This window comes from Carcharhinus amblyrhynchos, chromosome 7, assembly GCF_965287045.1.
Source record: "Carcharhinus amblyrhynchos chromosome 7, sCarAmb.v2.hapA, whole genome shotgun sequence".
Taxonomy (NCBI): domain Eukaryota; kingdom Metazoa; phylum Chordata; class Chondrichthyes; order Carcharhiniformes; family Carcharhinidae; genus Carcharhinus; species Carcharhinus amblyrhynchos.
Window position 1 is genome coordinate 63673274 of NC_137330.1, and position 19568 is coordinate 63692841.

Consider the following 19568-nt stretch of genomic DNA (forward strand, 5'->3'; position numbering starts at 1 on the left):
TGCGCGCGCGCACACATGCACACACACACACACACACACACCCCCAATTAGTTTAAAGCCCTATCTACAGTCCTAGTTATACAATTCGCCAGGACTCTGGTCCCAGCATGATTTACACGAAGACCGTCCCATCTGCCCCAATACTGGTGCCAATGCCCCATAAATTTGAACCCATTCCTCCCACACCAATCCTTGAGCCACACATTCACCTCCTTAATCAGGTGCCAGCTTTTACAGATACACCATAGAAAGCTTGGTATGGCTCCTGTTCTGCCCAAGAACGCAAGAAACTACAAAAGGTTGTGAATGTGGCCCAATCCATCGTGCGAACCAGCCTCCCATCCATTGACTCTGTCTACATTTCCCACTGCCTCGGCAAAACAGCCAGACCCGACGGTCTCCAGATATTCTCTTGTCCACCACCTTTTATTGGGAAAAAGATACAAAAGTCTTGAGGTCACATACCAACAGACTCGAGCAGCTTTTTCCCTGCTGCCATCAGATTCTGAATGGACCTGCCTTGCATTAAGTTGATCTTTTTCTGCACCCTAGCTATGACTGTAACACTACATTCTATACTCTTGTTTCCTTATCTGTGAGTGATATGCTTTGTCTGTATAACATAGCATTCACCGTGCATGATGTAGCAATGGGGTGTCATTTTGAAGATGAAAAAGATGAAAGGTAGAAGAGGTGTAAAAATTCTATATCGGAGAAGACAAATTTTACAAAGCTGAGAAGTGATCTGCCAAAAGTGGATTGGATGTAGCTACTTGAAGGAAAATCAGTGACAAGTCAGTAGGAGACATTCAAGAGTGAGATTCTGCAGGCACATTGTAGACAGGTATCTGCGAAGAGAAAGATTGGTATTACCAAATCCATAGCCGCAGCATTATCCAGAAACATAGAGGGGAAGATAAAATAGAAAAAGAAAGCTTATGACAGTCACAAAAAATAATACTGTAGAAAGCCTTGGAGTATTGAAAGTACAGGGCTGAAGTAAAAAGTTTAGGAAAGCAAAGCAAGAATATGAAAAAATATTGGTAGGTGGAGTCAAAGATGTTTTCTCAGTACATGAAGAGCAAGAGGATAACCGAGGAAAGGGTAAGACCTATCAGGTAAATACAAAGTAACTTTCAAGTGATTGCAAATGATGTGGGCAGGGTTTTTAATGAGTACATTGTCTCTGCCTTCACAAAGGAGAGGGATAAGTAAAGTTGATTTATTAGTCTCTAGTGGGTTTATATTCAGACTGCAATGAAGTTACTATGAAAACTCTCTAGTCGCCACATTTCGGGACCTGTTCGGGTACACTGCGGGAGAATTTAGCAAGGCCTATCCAGCTAACCTGCAAATCTTTGGATTGTGGGAGGAAATTGGAGCACCCGGAGGAACCCCATACACATGAGGTGAATGTGCAAACTCCACACAGACAGCTACCCAGGTCCCTGGAACTGTGAGCTAGCAGTGCTAACCACTGTGCCATCATGTTCCCCAAATGATGCAAGCATTGTAACTTAAGAGGAAAAGATACAATAAACATAGTGAGAGAGGAAGTACTGAACAGACTGTCATCCTTGAATCTGGATAAACCACCAGGGCTAAATGGATTGTATTCCAGGCTTTTAAAGGAAGCCAGGGAGGTAATAGATGCTATGAGGATTATTTTCAATCTTCATTAAATATAGGTGACGTACCGGGGGTTTGAGGTTGTCAAATATTGCACCATTATTTAATAAGGTGCGAGGGATTTGCCAGAAAATTATCGGCCAGTCAATCTGACTTTGTTGATGGGCAGATTATTATCAATTCTGTGAGACAGGATAAACTGTCATTTAGGAAGGAACAGATTAATCTGGAATATTCAGCATGATTTTGTTAGGGAAGATCATGTCTTTTCTAGTTTAGTCAACTTTTTTGAAGAAGTAACAAGGTAGATTGAAAGGGGTAGTGCAATGGATGTTGTCTACGTGGATTTTAGAAAGATATTTGGCTGTCCCACATGGCTGACTGGTCAGAAAAGTTAAAGCCTACGAGGTACAGGGGGATGTGACGTTTGGATCCAAAATTGGCTCAGTGACAGGAAATCTTGGAAGTTTTTGCAAATGGAAAGCAGTTTCACAAACTTAGTGTTGGGGAACTTAATGTTTGTAAATATGAAAATGATTTGGACTTGAGTGTAGGGGCACAATTGGGAAATTTGCAGATGACGCAAAAATTGGCTACGTTATTGGTGAAGCGGACAGCTGTCAACTTTGGAATGACATTAATTGTTTGGTTGAATGGGTGGAAAAGTGGCAGATTGTATTCAATCCAGTGTGAGGTAATGCATTTGGGGAGGGCAAACAAAGCAAGATAATACTCTAAGTGGGAGAATATTGAGAGGGGTTGAAGAGATGGAGTGCATGTCAGGTGATGAAGTAAGTTTAGGGAATGCCCTCTTTTATTGGATGAAGCATAGACTACAAAAGCAGGGATGTAATGCTGGTTAGACCACAGCTGGAATTTTGCACAACTTTGCTTGCAATATTACTGAAAGGACATAACTGTTCTGGAGAGAGTTCAAAGGGGAGTATAAGAATCTAGCCAGGGGTTTAACAATTGCAGCTCTGAGGAGAGATTGAACAGGCTTAGGTTGTTTTCCTCAAAACAGTAAGGTCTGGGGTGATTTACTGAGGTGAACAAGATGGAGTGGCCTACATAGAGTAGACAGGAAAACCAAATGATTACGGTAAGAAGTCTCACAACACCAGGTTAAAGTCCAACAGGAAAGCTTGTGCTGCCAAATAAACCTGTTGGACTTTAACCTGGTGTTATGAGACTTCTTGCTGTGCTCACCCCAGACCCACGCCGACATCTCCATATCATGGCTTCCCAAATGAAGCCATGGTTTGAGGTGAATGGTAGAGGATTAGACAGGACATGAAGAAAACCTTCTTCCCTCCAGAGGATGGATGGTTTCTCGAATTCACTGCCTAGTTTGGATGCACAAACCCTCAAATCATTTAAAATGAGCCTGGATCTGTACCTGAAGTGCTGTACCTTGCAAGGCTACTGGCCAGGTCCTGGGAAGTGGGATTAGAATGGGCAGTTGAGATCTTAATTATTTTATTTGTCAGCTGGCCCAGCTATGATGGGCTGAATTGCCCCTTTCTGTTTGGTAACTTATCTGTGGTTCTTAGATATACAATACCAGTGTTGGTGGCCATTGGAACCGCACAGGAACCGCTGGACAGAGAGGGAACTCAGTTCCTTCTGCTGTTTGATGCCAGGAACTACAATGCAAGTGGTATATTTCTATGTTAGAAAAGAAAGTTAAAGTTTTAAAGTTTATTTATCACTGTCACAAGTAGGCTACCATTAACATTACAATAAAGTTACTATGAAAATCCCCTAGTTAGATATACAACACTGGTATTGTATATCTAAGAACCACAGATAAGTTACCAAACAGAAAGGGGCAATTCAGCCCATCATAGCTGGGCCAGCTGACAAATAAAATAATTAAGATCTCAACTGCCCATTCTAATCCCACTTCCCAGGACCTGGCCAGTAGCCTTGCAAGGTACAGATCCAGGCTCATTTTAAATGATTTGAGGGTTTGTGCATCGAAACTAGGCAGTGAATTCGAGAAACCATCCATCCTCTGGAGGGAAGAAGGTTTTCTTCATGTCCTGTCTAATCCTCTACCATTCACCTCAAACCATGGCTTCATTTGGGAAGCCATGATATGGAGATGTTGGCGTGGGTCTGGGGTGAGCACAGCAAGAAGTCTCACAACACCAGGTTAAAGTCCAACAGGTTTATTTGGCAGCACAAGCTTTCCTGTTGGACTTTAACCTGGTGTTGTGAGACTTCTTACCGTAATCATTTGGTTTTCCTGTCCACTTTATGTCCATTCAGCATGGTCAATGTACCTAAACCAACATGTCTTTTAGACTGTGGGAGGAAACCGGAGCACTCGGAGGAAATCTCTGCAGAAACGGGAGGATTTGCAGACTTCGCATAGACAGTGACCCAAGGAAGAAATTGAACCCACGTCCTGGCGCTGTGAGGCAGCAGTGCTCACCATCATGTCACCCCAACTATACTACAAGCAATAATAAAGAGTAATATCTAGGTCAAACAAAGGCACAGTATATTACAAGCAACTAAATTGAAAAGGAAAGCAAAGGGTTAGCTAGACATAATGAGCCAGTAATTATAGAACTGTTTCTGTACCTAGTGATAGATTGGGGGAACTCATCTGCGGGGTGTGGTTGGGTGGGTGGTATGTTAAATTCAACATTATTACTAAACATTTTTGAGACTTTGAGTCAGTACGTAACAAGGCAAGCGGCAATACTGGTATTGTTTCGACTAATGGACTGAACAGGTTAACAACTTGAAGTTAGGAGATATTTGTGCTCATTCCCGAGGTTTCTTATACTGGCATAGATTTGGATATTCTGAAGATCAGACTCCATTAAATCGATGGGCAAGACTTTGGAGTCAGTGCCACATTGAAGATGCTCACCACTGACCTCAAGGACAGCGGCCCATGTATGCCAGAAGTTGCTGTCAGTTTCACAACTGTAATAGCAGAACACACTGACAGTTTCACCATCATCATAACTTCCAAATCTGGGCCAACATCCACAAGCCCTGCAGCTCAGTCTGGGACAGACTCGGAGAAAATTGATGGATAGATATGTGGCACTCTGCACAAATCTTGAAGCCAAATAATTGCGTGTAACAGTGACCGCAATTCTCTGTCAATCAAGGTCAAATCAGTCAAAATGGGCTTGAGGGTCCTGTTCACAATGACATTGATCAAACACCAATCTAAATTTGACTCAAGATACGAGAAAAGTAAAGAAAACGCATTTCTCTTCATTAACCTTTTCGGAAAATTGAAAGCACTGAGTTAGGGGAGTTGAAGAAGTTTGTTTCTCTATTGTGGATGACCAGACATTATTATTCTAGTGATAGAGAAAGCGATCAGAGAGGTTGGCCTTGAGGGAGGCTGAGATGAATACAGTTGGGGAGAGGTCAATTGATGCTAGAGGGGAAGCTTTTTTAATGGCATAATGCGTGAGAATTATTTTCTATTTCTCTTTACCATTGGATTGAGGTCATTTTTGACTGAATGGGGAGTAATTTTTGCGTGGTGAGATGTGATGCTGCAATTTAAATGGCATATACTTAAATTCAATTTTAAAGATTGAGGTCTAAATTTTATTAAAAGGGTAATAAATTGATATGAAAAAAATCAACAGTAAAGCTGTTTATGCTTGCAAGAAAGCCAATATAGATCTGAAGTTAATTACTTCGGTTTCGCAATTACTTTTGTACCTTCAAGCGTATTCATAGTACAAAGAATGCACTGTGACTTTCCAAATTTTTGGCTAATAAGTCCGGCTACTTCACATTTGACAAAAACTAAATGTCTGTAATGAATTCAAAAAAATGTAAAGTATTTCAAAGGTCAGTTCTCATCTTCGAGCTGGTTTCTAGTTTACTATATAGTAAAATAGTACAAAATAGTACAAAATTCATGAAATAGAACATACAGCCTGGATAACAAACTTATTCAGTATCTGTGCATTGGCACCAAATCTTGGGGCATAGACCAGAAGATTGCCTCAGTGTGTGTTCTAATGTATCTATTAACGCAGAATGCAGATATGCCTGTAGTGGTTAGAAGTAGCATATTTCATGGGAGGCAGTGGTCTTGTAGTATTGTCACTAAACTAGAATCCAGAGTCCCAGGATAATGGACTTGGGACCTGGGTTCAAATCCCACCATGGCAGATCGTGAAATTTGAATTCAATAAAAATCTGGAATTAAAAAGCCTAATGATGACCTTAAACCCATTGTCAATTGTCGTTAAGAAACCATCTGGTTCACTAATGCTGTTTAGGGAAGGAAATCTGCCACCCTTAGCTGGTCTGGCCTCTATGTGACTCCAGATCCACAACAATGTGGTTGACTCTTAACTACCCCCTCAAGGGTGATTAGTGGTGGGCAATAAATGCTGGTCCAGCAGGTGACACACACGTCCCATATAAGAATAATAACAAAAGTGGTTTGTGTTCTTTTAAGGCCTTATAGAATACCATAGAAACTTAGGAAGTTTACAGCACAGAAGGAGGCTATTTGACCCATTATGGCTGCATCGGCCAAAAAATGAGCAACTGAGCCTAATCGCACTTTGCAGCATATAGTCCATAGCTCTACAAGGCCACATGCACTTGTATTAAGAAGATCACAATTGTGCTGTTCGCCTTGGATTCTCAATTACTGAGTTTTCCCAAAGAAAACACGCAGCAACACAAGGGAATACTGCCCTTGTGTTATCAGGATGGATCTCCAAAAGTGGAATGAATGATTGATGGTATGCATGCAAATGTATAGACCCTTATACTGTTGTCAACTTTTTACTGAAACATAAGAGATTCCACTTTGTCCAACATGCAGCTGCCTTGCAACCTAAGTGTTGGATCTTGTGCACTGAAGTCCACTTCACTGATAGTAGCCACAAATTACTCATTTACGGTGCTCCACCATTATTTAGAGTTATGCAGCCCGTTGCTTGCCCAGTTGAGGAGGGCAAGAAGAAGAGTGATATGTTGGTGGTTTCTCTGGGGAGTGCAACCGAGGGCCCAAGTCCACAATACTACAGGTGGCTCAGCTGTGCAAGGGTTGGGTTAATGTGCAGGAGAAAAGTTAGGAAAGCAATTGTGATAAGGGATTCTATAATTATGGAACAGGTGGGTGTTTATGCAACTACAGACAACATTGGGTGTGTGGAGCAGACTTGTAGAATATATCATTGATTTGGGATAATTTTATCCTGGTTAAAGATGATTGGATTAATATGTGTTCAGAACTGGATTTCAGAAGTTAGCAACCCTGCCTAATTTTTTTTTCCCCTGACTTGAAATATTAGCTTTATTCTCTCTCCATAGATTAAGGGCAGCATGGTAGCACAGTGGTTAGCACTGCTGCTTCACAGCTCCAGGGTCCTGGGTTTGATTCCTGACTCAGGTCACTGTGTGTGTGGCGTTTGCACATTCTCCTCATGTCTGCGTGGGTTCCCTCTGGGTACTCTGGTTTCATCCCACTGTCCAAAGATATGCAGGTTAGGTTGATTGGCCATGCTAAGAAATTGCCCCTTAGCGTCCAGGGATACGTAGGTTAGAGGGATTAGTGGGTATATTATGTGGGGATATGGGGGTAGGGCCTGGGTGGGATTGTGTTCGGTGCAGACTCGAAGGGCCTCTTTCTGCACTGTAGGGTTCGATGTTCTAGATGCTGTCAGACCTGCTAAGATTTTCCAGCATTTTCAGATCCCCACATCCACAGTATTTTGCCTTTATCAGCCTGATTTTTTGGTTTTGTTTTGTTTTGGGGATTTAAGGGAAGCAAGATTTCCCTTAAATTTGGATCAAAAAGTTATGATGAGGAAGCAGGATCCCTGATGTGATCGTACTTGGATCTGAATGCAGCAGGCTTGATGAGTCAAATGCAGGTCAATACAGTAGAATGAGCTTTGCAAATTCAACCACTGGGTCAAGGAGGAGGCTAAATTTTCCTTGCATTTCATCCCTTGTGATAAATTCACTGGAGTGAGTTGACAATATTGAGTTTGCCTCAGAAAAAAAATAAAAACTCCCTCAATGACATTTGTCCAAATCAGAGTAGTTTATTTTCTAGTATGAGGAAAGGAATGTTTTAGAATGGAAACTCTTTAACAATTGGTTCATATTGCAATATTTGATTTTGAGAGAAAGGATTCTGTTTGAGGTTTAAATCCAATGAAAGCTATCTGTTTATGCGTTAGGGACTGACATGAACCAGTGACCCAGATGTTACTGTTACATCTTTGTGTAGAAACACATAATTGTTCTGAATGTATGTATATTCCAGAAAACACTCATCCTAGTGTGTGTAATGGAAGTCTATTTGAATCCAATATTTGGATTTTAGTATAAGCATGGTACCATTGTGTCAAATCTGAAAAAAATAAATGATTATTCATTAAAAAAAACACTGGGACCCAAACAAATTTAACAGTGTTCCTCCAGTATCGGGTTCAATTGACATGCTTGTGGTGGGGAAATAGAGTTGAGTACATGGCACTTATTTACAACAGTCATTTACAACTTTGCCAAGATCGTTCGTACAATTTTTTCACCGGACAATGTTATACTGTTTATTACTGCTGGCTTACATGCATGAGGTAACTGAATATCAACAGTGATCTATTTTAGTCAGCAAAACTGATGTTTATTCAGCATTTAGCAAAGAGAAGTCCCAGCAATTTCCTTTCTCATTGAAGGAAAATAAACTAATAAATGAAACATAGGAACTAGAAATAGGAGTAGGCCATTCAGTCAGTTGAGCCTGCTTTGCCATTCATTTTGATCATGGCTGATCACCAAATTCAATATCCTGATTCCCCCCTTTCCCCCTATATCCCTTGATCCCTTTAGCCCCAAGAGCTTTTTCTAATTTCTCTCGAAATTAGACAACGTTCTGGCCTCAACCACATTCTGTGGTAGTGAATGCCATACATTCACCACCCTCTGGGTGAAGAAATTTCTTTTCACCTCAATTCTAGAAGGTTTATCCCTTTTCCTCAAATTATGACCTCTAGTTCTGGACTCCCCCACCATTGCAGTCATTCTTTCTGAATCTACCCTGTCTGATCCTGTTAGAATTTTATAAGTTTCTGAGGTGATCTTTCAGTCTTCTAAACTTCAGTGAATATAATCCTAATGGACTTAGTCTCTCCTCATATGACAGATTTGCCATCCCTGGAATCAGGGTGGTAAACCTTTGCTGTATAGCAAAGTATATAACTTTCTCTATAGCAAAGACATCTTAGATAAGGACATCAAAACTCCAGAAGTGGCCTCACCAGCATTCTATACAATTGCATCCCTATCCCTTTACTCAAATCCTCCCGCTAAGAAGGCCAACATAGCATTTTCCTCCTTTACTGTCTGCTGTGCCTACGTGCTTGTTTTCAGTGACTGTTGCACAACTGATGTTGAGTATTCATGTTCAGTTTACACCCATTCAAGTAATAATGCCTTCCTATTATTGCTACCAAAGTAGATAACCTTACATTTATCCATGTTATATTGCATCTGCCATGCAGTTGCCCACACATAAATTATTAGGCTTATAAGGTTTGTGTAGTTTCAATGGCAGGTATTATAGTCTGGTGACAAATGCTTCTAACGATTGCTCCAAAGCAAACAATCCTCCCCTCTCAATAAGGGGAAACTTGCTCTTCTCATGCCACTGAATAAATAAAGAACTGAGGACAATTTTTCATTTTATCTATCAATAGGCTGTGGTTTTGTTTCATGGGAATTTAATAGTTTTCCTCAGATATAAATATTATTCTGGATATTTTAGTTTCACTATAAATTCTGGTGCTTTGATAGCCTAATGTGGCCAGTATATCTCTGAACTGGGTTGTGGTGAAGATTTTGATGGATTGTTAAAATTTAGTGGGGTTTTGTGCATAACTATACTATAATTACAGAGATATGCAGGAGTTGAAATAATTCTTCTATGTGCAATATTCTAAACAAAATATATTAAAATTCCATGATAGTAAATGTACTTTTTGACATATTCTTAATCAAGAAAATAGTCTTGGAATTTAATCAAAAGGGAAAACATTGCCATCCCTTGAATTCTGAATTAAAAGCAGGGAAGGTTAGAAATTCTCCATGGGATGGATAACATCTGAGAAAATAAAAACAGATCTAATGTTTGACCTTTTACCTGCTTTTATCCAAGATTTTTGTTGCATTAGTTGTGTTAAGCTGAGACCTTCATGTTAACTCATGATCAATCTGCTTCTGCATTGAGGGAAGTGCCCTGTAACAAGCTGGAAACCAAAAATTGACCTGTTAGTCAAATGAACGTGTTCCACATGTAATTTCAGAATTTTTACACATGTGAAATGAGTTTAACCTAGCATCATTTGTTACACTCAATGAACATGTGTATAGTGGAGTGGTAACAATAAGAGGAGAGGCTTTGCTGCCCCCTACAGGACTGATCTTTACTGGCTTTTGTTGATTGAACAAATTCAATGATAAATTTGTTTATGTAATTATGGATAGATGTGAAATTCTTTCACATGGTAGTTTTTTACTTTGCGTTTTGTGTATAGTCATGGAAGTTAGCGATTAGTGACAAAATCTGATAGACTGAATGAGCCTGCATTACTCATTATCAGCCATGATGTGGAGATATCGGCGTTGGATTGGGGTAAACCCAGTAAGAAGTCTCACAACACCAGGTTAAAGTCCAGGTTAAAGTTAAAGATGAGTGGATGGAATCTCACTCACCTGATGAAGGAGCAATGCTCCGAAAGCTAGCGGCTTGTGCTACCAAATAAACCTGTTGGACTTTAACCTGGTATTGTGAGACTTACTGCCATTATCAACCAATAGCGTATTTCCTTGTGTTATCATAACTGTCATTCATGTTCACACAAGGGATAGCAATGTCACCACAATAGTGTAGAAGTTCTTGCATCTATGGCTGCACATCTCTGTAGTATAACCATAACTACTTCAACAAGATTAGGAATTTTAAGAATAACCAAAGCAGTATTGTAAAATTTAAGTTTATTTATTAGCGTCACAAGTAGGCTTACATTAACACGGCAGTGAAGTTACTGTGACAATCCCTTAGTGGCTATACTCCAGCGCCTGTTCAGGTACAATGAGGGGTAATGAGCTTGGCCAATGCACCTAACCAGCACATCTTTCAGACTGTGGGAAGAAACTGGAACACCCAGAGGAAACCCACACAGACATGGGGATGATGCATAGACAGTGACCCAAGCCGGGAGTCAAATCTGGGTCCCTGGTGCTGTGAGGCAGCAGTACTAACCACTGTGTCAACCTGCAGCCCCTGTAACTTGGTTTTTCTACAAGCTTCAGCATTTAGTGATTTTTTTTTAGTTGCATTAAATTTATACTTTACTACTGCTTGTTTAATGGAAATAAGACTAGAATAAAAACAATGGTATCTGTCTTTCTCAGTTCACGAATGTGACAACTTCAATCACATTATCTTTTGAAACATTGTGGAAGGGTGTTGTTTCATCTCTAATGGATTAATTTTAGCACTATTTACAGAATTTGTTACATGAGGCGACTAAAGTAACAAATCTGTTTTTGAGGAAATAGTGTCTGCAAATTTACAATGCAAAATGTAGGCATACCACCCAGTCTATAGTTGCGTCATTGAGGAGTGTCACAGTTATAGTTTGCAAAGCTTTTTCAAGTATTTTTGTGATTCCATTTGTTAAAGTTCAAGGTATAAAAATTCAAGGTAAAACTACAATGTGAAGTTGTATTTGCATATAATCAGTCATTTTCTTATAAATGGAACAGGGCAGCTTGGTTTGACAGCTTTTCTGCAATTAACAGTTGCAAGGTAAGAGAGGTTAGATTTCAGCAATACTTAGTCACTCATTGTTCACCTTTTGATGAACCTTAATGACTTATCTAAATTAGTTTATTAATAAACTAATAAACTTGAGGCACAGCCTCAAGATAAAGGGGGTGCGGTTTAGAACGGAGTTGAGGAGGAACTTCTTCACTCGAAGGGTGGTGAATCTGTGGAATTCTCTGCCCGTTGAAGTGGTGGAGGCTACCTCACTGAATATTTTTAAGACGCGGGTTGATAGGTTTTTGATAGGCAAGGGGATTAAGGGTTATGGGGAGAGGGCGGGAATGTGGAACTGAGCCACGACAGATCAGCCATGATCTTATTGAATGGCGGGGCAGGCTCGAGGGGCCAGATGGCCTACTCCTGCTCCCATTTCTTATGATCTTATGTTCTTAAAATGTGAGTTTGGGTTAGAATTTCTTTCACGTTTTTCAAAACATATTCACAAACTAACTGTGCCCTTTGAGCTGGGGTTTGATGGTCCTTTGGAGCTAGATCCAGGGCACAATCAGAAATTAACACACTAAATTGGCTACACAATATGCTCCTGTGTCTGAGTGATCTTGCCAATTGGAGGAAGAGATGTCATTGCCAACAGGATCTTCCCAACAGCGACCAGGCCCTCCTGAGGAGACTGAGCCTGGAATTGAAGTGAAGGCAGCCTTCCAGTGGCAGCATGAGTTGCTGTTGACACCGCCTCACCACCATCACAGGATAGACTTGTGCATAGAGTCATTGAGGTTTACAGCATGGAAACAGGCCCTTCAGCCCAACTTGTGCATGCCATCCAGTTTTTTACCACTAAGCTAGTCCCAATTGCTTGCATTTGGCCCATATCCCTCTGTACTCATCATCCCCATGTAACTGTCAAAATGCTTTTTAAAAGACAAAATTGTACCCGCCTCTGCTACTATCTCTGGCAGCTTGTTCCAGACATTCGCCACACTCCTTGAAAAAATTGCCCCTCTGGACACTTCTGTATCTCTCCCCTCTCACCTTAAAGCTATGCCCTCTAGTTTTAGACTCCCCTACCTTTGAAAAAAGATGTTGGCTATCTATCTACCTTATCTATGCCCCTCATTACTTTATAGATCTCTAAGATCAGCCTGAAGCCTCCTTCACTCCAGGGAAAAAAGTCCCAGTCTATCCAGCCTCTCCTTTTATAACTCAAACCATCGAGGCCCAGGTAGTAGCATCCTGGTAAATCTTTTCAGTGCTCTTTCTAGCTTAATAATATCCTTTCTATAATAGGGTGACCAGAACTGTACACAGAAATTATGGGGCTTTTTCAGCATTTTACGATTCTGCAAAGAATGCTTCCATTATAATATGTCCTTGAGGTTGTCTGCCTGCTGCCCTCAGCAGTGCCCACCTCCCCCAATGGTGCTGCCAGCTGGACATCTTGGCAGGCCCTCTGATTAGGCCCCTCACTTAACTGGTTCACCTACTGTCCATTAATGGGCCATTCAAGATAACTTCTTGGAATGCTACCTCTCAAAAGATGACAAGCAGTGTCCCTCCACAGCCTGTTCTGCCTTTCCAGCACATAATGGAGCCAAAGGCTGGGATCCTGACAGTCGAGGCAAAAGCTAGCATTTTCCCATTGTGCGTTACTTGTTAATGATTAAATAGCAATCTAGACCACATTCATTAAGTATCAACAAGGATAATGGAGTTGATTGATAATTAAATTTTACTTGCGTTTTGACTGAGTATTAGTTTATACTGTGAGTAGAAAGAAAAATGGATGTTTGAAACAAGTGCTATTTTTTGAATACTTTCTGGGGTATCAACAATGTCATTTGATTGCATTGAATATGCTCACAATTTCTTACAAAAATATTTGAAAACTGAATTTGGATCTGCTCTGTATGTTTCAAAACAACATGCCCAGTTTCACAGGATAAACTTGCTTTTTGCAAAATTATACTTACATTTTGCAAAGACATGTATATCCTGTGAAATAAAACGTCAAATTTTGCATATTCCCAAATAAACCAAATTGTCTCTTTCCCATTCAGCTCACAAGTTACTGTTGTGATGGTAGTGTCTCTTTAAGATTTTTTTTCTGAATTATGTTTTCTGCAGTTGTAAGCAGGGTGTTTTGGCTTTAAATGTTTGATCATTATGGCACTGGTTTGTCTGGAGGAGTCTTTTTATTGCTGCTTAAATGGGGTTTGTTTATTTTTACTGGATGTTTATGATTCTGCATTGTTTGGAGACAAACTGGTTGGCAGGACAAGTGGTAGGAACTCTTTCATTTTCAATTTGGAGCTGTAGGTTTTAGGTTTTAGCTTTTAGAAGTGATAGCAAACTGAAAAGAAATCTCTCTCCTTGTTTTATTTGCAAATTCTGCTGGTTATCTGAAAGGTTTTGCCTTCTGAAGGCAAGAGAACTGCAGAATTCATCCAAAGGTCTTGATTCCAGTACCATGTGAGCATTAGTCTTTGCGTGTCGAACCTTTTTTAAAGCTTGGTTATGGGATTAGTTTTGATTGGAAAATCTTAGATATATATTTGTTGAGGGTTATATGTTATTGTGATTGTTTTGCTTTTGTTTATAATTGCTAAAAGTTCTTGCTAATTTTCTTACCATACGTACTAACTAAATTAATTTTGTTTGACAAAAGCTCCCCAATAGTAATTTGAATCATACCTGAAGTGAAACATACCATGTTAGTCCTAGCCAAATTTAAGATGCAAAATTTATGATTCAGGTGGGCTGCATAAAACACTTTGGAGTTTTTGACTTGAGCCATAACACTGTATTCAAGAGCAAAGTGTTTTAAAAATACTTGATGCTAACTATTAAGGAAATTAATTACTCTGACCCAAAAACAAAATTATTGGAAAGTATATGTGGGTCAGTCAACATCTCAGTAAGATAGGTTAGCATCTTAGTATAACCCTTAATCTCGGTGATTCTCGCACATCACATTTCTGTTTATGTAATAATTAACTTATTACACAAAATATGATGTGTTTGAGACGTTATAGATATACTTTGTTTGCTATATTACTGCCCAGATTGGCCAGTATAATTCATCCAAAATATTCAATCATCTCAGTGATCCAGCACCTAAACCAATCCATAACAATAATTTTGTTTCTTCTGAGTGGTGTTGTACAGTTTTAATAATTATATTAATTATAACATGCATGCTCATTAACAATACATTTGATCTATCATTTACCCCACCAGAATTTAATTAAAGCTTCTTTGCACAAGTATGTTTTAATGCTTACTGGTTATAATAATAATGTTATGGCAAGGTTGCTTTAAATTTTCTTTTGAAAATTGATCAAAGTGTCATTTAGGATTAGCATATCAATTTTCCTGTGAAAGTAACTCTGATCAGTGCATGAACTCACAGTATGCCAACTGCACTTTATGTATAATTAATGTTGCTAAGTAATAATATTTCAAATTCTTATTTGTATCTACATCTAATCCTTTTAAAATGATAAATGAGGATTGTAACTCTTTTTTAAATATTCGTTTGACATTGGCTGTCTTCATAAGAATGGAATCTCAGTATGTAAATTTTCCCTTCTGAAATGCATGACTTCTTAACTTGACCAAATTGAATTATTTTCAATACAAGTTGTGCGACAAATAATAATGCAACTGCAGTCATTTCTTTTAACCACAATACTAATGCTGTGTCTTAAATTTGTCACCCTTGTTCTTTGTTATCAAAATTATTATTAAAAATGTATTTTCTGCTCATTAAATTATTGGGGTAGCAGAAAATGTAATGTGAAATATAATTGTCACACAAATGGGAAGAAATGTTTTATGAATTGTACTTGGATTTTTGAAGTGTACTGTATGAAAGTGACATTAAAGATCATTTCCCTGTCAGCAATAATTACATGCTTTCATGCAAATACTTTTTCTGACTAATTTAGCAGCCACAACGGAAGAACCTGAGGTGGTCCCTGACCCTGTCAAGCAAACTGATCGGGTGGTGAAAATAGCTGGAATCAGTGCTGGAATTCTGGTTTTCATCCTCCTGCTCCTGGTTGTGGTAATGATCGTTAAGAAAAGGTACGGAGTTGCTCTAATATACTGCTTGTATATCTCAAATGAATGCAACTACTAGTTGACTGGTTACTTAACCAATACCTATTTCTGAAGCAGTATAAAAATAATTGAAGGATAATTGTGTTCTGTAAAAAGGCTTGCTTTTTTAAAAAGGTTCTGATTACATGGTGTAGGAAAACTCCATCAAAGAGAAACTAAGTCGAATACTTATAGCTTACGTGTTTTATCTCAGAGGATGTAGTCTTGGCCTGTTCTTGAGATGTAAGTTATTAATGACATATATTTGGTAAATCTTTTTGTGGTCCCAGGTCCCAAAATGTTTACATCCCTCATACGTATGGGCTTACACCCCAACCAACCATAGTTTGACTATATTGTGAAAACAGCAAGTGATTAATTTGTTTAAAAGCTTGGGTAGTTTTCTGACTTGATATTACAGCACAGCACACCTGACTGCACCCCACATTTTCTCTCCCCTTCACATTGGATCCCATCTCCCCTCCTGACTACCCTTCCAACTACCATTCACACTCTGGCCACCTTCAACCACACCCAACCCCAACCATCTGATCCCCACTGCTGACCACTGATGGCTCGTTGCCCAACCATCCAAACCCTGCTGACACTAACCTTACACTGTCACCTTCTCCCTGACTTGTTGAAGTGGCTGGGATCGGCTTTTCGGGAGAGTGACGGGGTGTGACTTCATTTCTCCCAAACGCTGAGGCCCTGCACTGGCGGGGATGCAGAGTTGCCACCCTACACACTTTTCACCAGCTCAGGTGAGAAATGTGCAGCTCCAGACTAAAGTGAAAAGGAGCTGATTTGCAATCTGACGGGTGTTTGCCACTCCACAGAAATCCTGTTCAAATGTTTTGCAGAGACTGGGTGGAATGAGAGATGGCATTACTCTTTCTAACAGTAGGATTTTTAAAATCAGTATATAAATTTTATGTTGTTATTGTCATGCTTCCTGACAAAGAGTTGAGCAGAAGGATTGCAAACATGCACTGTAGGGTGAGAAACAAACTGTAGCTTGAGCTGAGTGTGAAGTAAAGTTTGGAACAGCGGGCCATGCAAGTTTTGAATATATTGAGGCTGAAAATCTGCAGCCCTGCTCTGCAACCTCTGAACTATTGTAGATCATATCTGAGAGACCTACCTTGTCAGATTTCCTGGGATCAGGCAAGTTAAATGTGTGAATGATCAAAATGCCACGTAGGAACATAAGAACAGGAGTAGGTCAGTTCGCCTCTTAGGCCTGCTCTACTTTTCAGTGAGACCAGGGCTGCCCTGCACCTAATTCCATATACCTGGACCTCAGTATGACTTTGTACCATATGCCTTCATATCTTTGCTGAACAAAAATGTATCAATCTCAGATTTAAAATTAACAATTGATCTAGCATCAATTGCTGTTTGTGGAAGAAAGTTCCAAACTACTGCCACCCTTTGCATGAAGAGAGAGTCCCTAATTTTGCTCCTGAAAGATCTGGCTCTAATATTCTGACAAATTTAAGTTTATTCTATTATTATCACAAGTAGGTTTACTACTTTACTATTTCATTGCACTGCAATGAAGTTACTATGAAAATCCCCTAATTACCACACTCCGGTGCCTGATGGGCTACCATGAATGGAGAATGGCCAATGCACCTAACCAGCACGTCTTTCGGACTGTGGGGGAAAATCAGAGCACCCGGAGGAAATCCACGCAGAGACAGGAAGAACGTGCAGCTTTGGCACAGGCAGCACCCCAAGTTAGGAACAGAATCTGGGCCCCTGGCACTGTGAGGCAGCAGTGCTAACCACTGTGCTACCGTATGTCCACTAGTCCTAGAATCACCAAAGATCTGAAGCAGTTTTGTTCTGCCTGTTTTGAGTTCACACTAATATCATGAAAACTTGAAGCAAATCACCTCTTAATCTTCTAAATTCTAAGGGACAGAACCACTGTTCCTGCAAAAGTTCTCGCAGCACAATTTGGCCCCTTCCAGTTGCCCCACCAAAGAAGTTTAAAGGGCTTGCACGCTTAGCTGAATAGGCTACTCATGACAAAAAAGGAGGAAACTTGGAATGCAAGTTTAGTTTCTGTAATGTCTCTATTAAGAGTAGAGTAGAAGGATTGCAAGCATGAATTGGAGCGTAAGAAGCAAAACTGTAGCTCAAGCCACATGTGAAGTAAAGTTTGGAACAGCATAGCTGTGGTTAGCATTGCTGCGTCTCAGTGCTAGGGACCCAGGTTCAATTCCTGGCTTGGGTCACTGACTGTGCGGAGTCTGCATGCTTCCTCCGGGTGTTCCGGTTTCCTCGCACAGTCTGAAAGACGTGCTGATTACGCGAATTGGCCGTGCTAATTCTCCCTCAGTGTACCCAAACAGGTGTTGGAGTGTGGCAACTAAGGGATTTTCACATTAACTTCATTGCAGTGTTAATGTAAGCCTACTTGTGATTAACAAAAAAAAAACTTTTAACTTTAATCCTTGGAGTCCTGGTATCATTGTGGGAAATCAACACTGAGCTCCTTCCAAGGGTCACATATCCTTCCTGGTGTTGTACCAGGGTAACCAGTACCCAGTGAAACATTTAAGGGACACTTTGGCATCAACTTGAACGTCCTAAGTTCAGCGGAAGGCAGAGGCTGTGCTAGAGCCATGAGTTTGGAGTTGGGGGATAGAGAGAGGGGAGGAGTGGGTACATGTACCAGTAACTGGCACCTCTCTGGGAATGGAAAGGCAAGCAACTGAGAGGAGGTCATTGTGCGCATGTGCAAAGACATACTACGCATGTCCAAAATTCACAGTATGGGACAAATGGTGTCCTGTGTGGCAGCAACACAAGATGAACAGAAGGACATTCCCAAATTTAAATTTATCACCTTGTGTGGTACCCAGAATTTCTCTCAGAAATCTTAACCAGGGCTTTGTACAACGGAAACATAACTTCTACCTTTTTGTTATGCTAGCCCTGTAGATGCAAACGTCAGCTTTACACTAACATCTTCGATTTATTTTTTGTTCAAAGCATTTTAATGGTCTACATAGCTGGACCCACAAGTCTCTTAAAATCTTCACATTTTCATGATTTTCACCATGTCAAAAGTGTTATGTTGTATCCTTTTTAGGTCCACAGTAAAAAGATTGCACATTTGCTTCCACTGAAAGCTATTTGTCAAGGTTTTTGCCCATTCAGTTAATCTATTAATGTCGCTGTATAAATTTATGCCTTATATACATTGCATAAAATGCCACCTTTCTTTATGTAATTTGCAAATTTGAAACATGGCTTTTTATTTCATCATTTGTCATTAATAAATGCAAGAATTGGTTGAGGCTCCAACATAGTTCCTTGCAGGACACCACTAATCATGTCTTGCTCATTCATGTATCTGCTCATTTGCATGCACCTTGTCTCCTGGCTGCTCAGTCGATATCCTAACCAGGCCAATAATTTGCCTCCCATGAGTTTCAACATTAGCTAACCATTTCTTAGGAGGGAATTTATTAAACACCTTCTAGAAGTCTCATCTATAGACATTCTCTTGTCCAAAAGGATTCAGTCAGATTCATCAGACTTGACTAGACGTTATGAATCTATGCTGTCTCTGTTCAACTCCAAATTTTATGGTGTTCAGTCATCCCATCCTCAATCCTGAGAGAAGTTATCACTGTTTTGTGCTTATATGCTCTTAATTATAGTTAATTTATTTTTTGTGAATCCCTGCCCCGATTCAGAATTAACTTTGGGATGTTTGGCTTACTGACTTACTCCTCTATTGTAAACACTGATGCAAAGTTATTATTCATCTTATTAACCATTTCCTTTTCTTCATTGACAATATCACCATTCAGTTTGCAAGGGAAGAGGCCAATCATAGTGTCCCGACAGTCAGGAGGAGGCCATTCAGCCCATCAAGCAGGCACTAACAACAATCCCACTGAAGCTCTATCCCTGTAAACCCACATATTTACCCTGCTAATCCCCTAACGTTAAGAGGATTAGCATGACCAATCCACCTCACCTTCACATATTCAGACTATGGGAGGAA

At 40.0% G+C, this 19568-nt stretch overlaps 1 protein-coding gene across 9 annotated transcripts in view; it reads left to right on the plus strand.

Annotated features, from left to right (window-relative positions):
* The window catches only part of ptprk (protein tyrosine phosphatase receptor type K), a 610212-nt gene that overhangs the window by 493586 nt on the left and 97058 nt on the right, over positions 1–19568 (plus strand). For all 9 annotated transcript variants that reach the window (XM_080192477.1, XM_080192478.1, XM_080192479.1 and 6 more), the window contains one exon: positions 15385–15523. In XM_080192477.1, coding sequence (XP_080048603.1) covers positions 15385–15523 — 139 coding nt within the window. The remainder of the gene's footprint in view (positions 1–15384; positions 15524–19568) is intronic.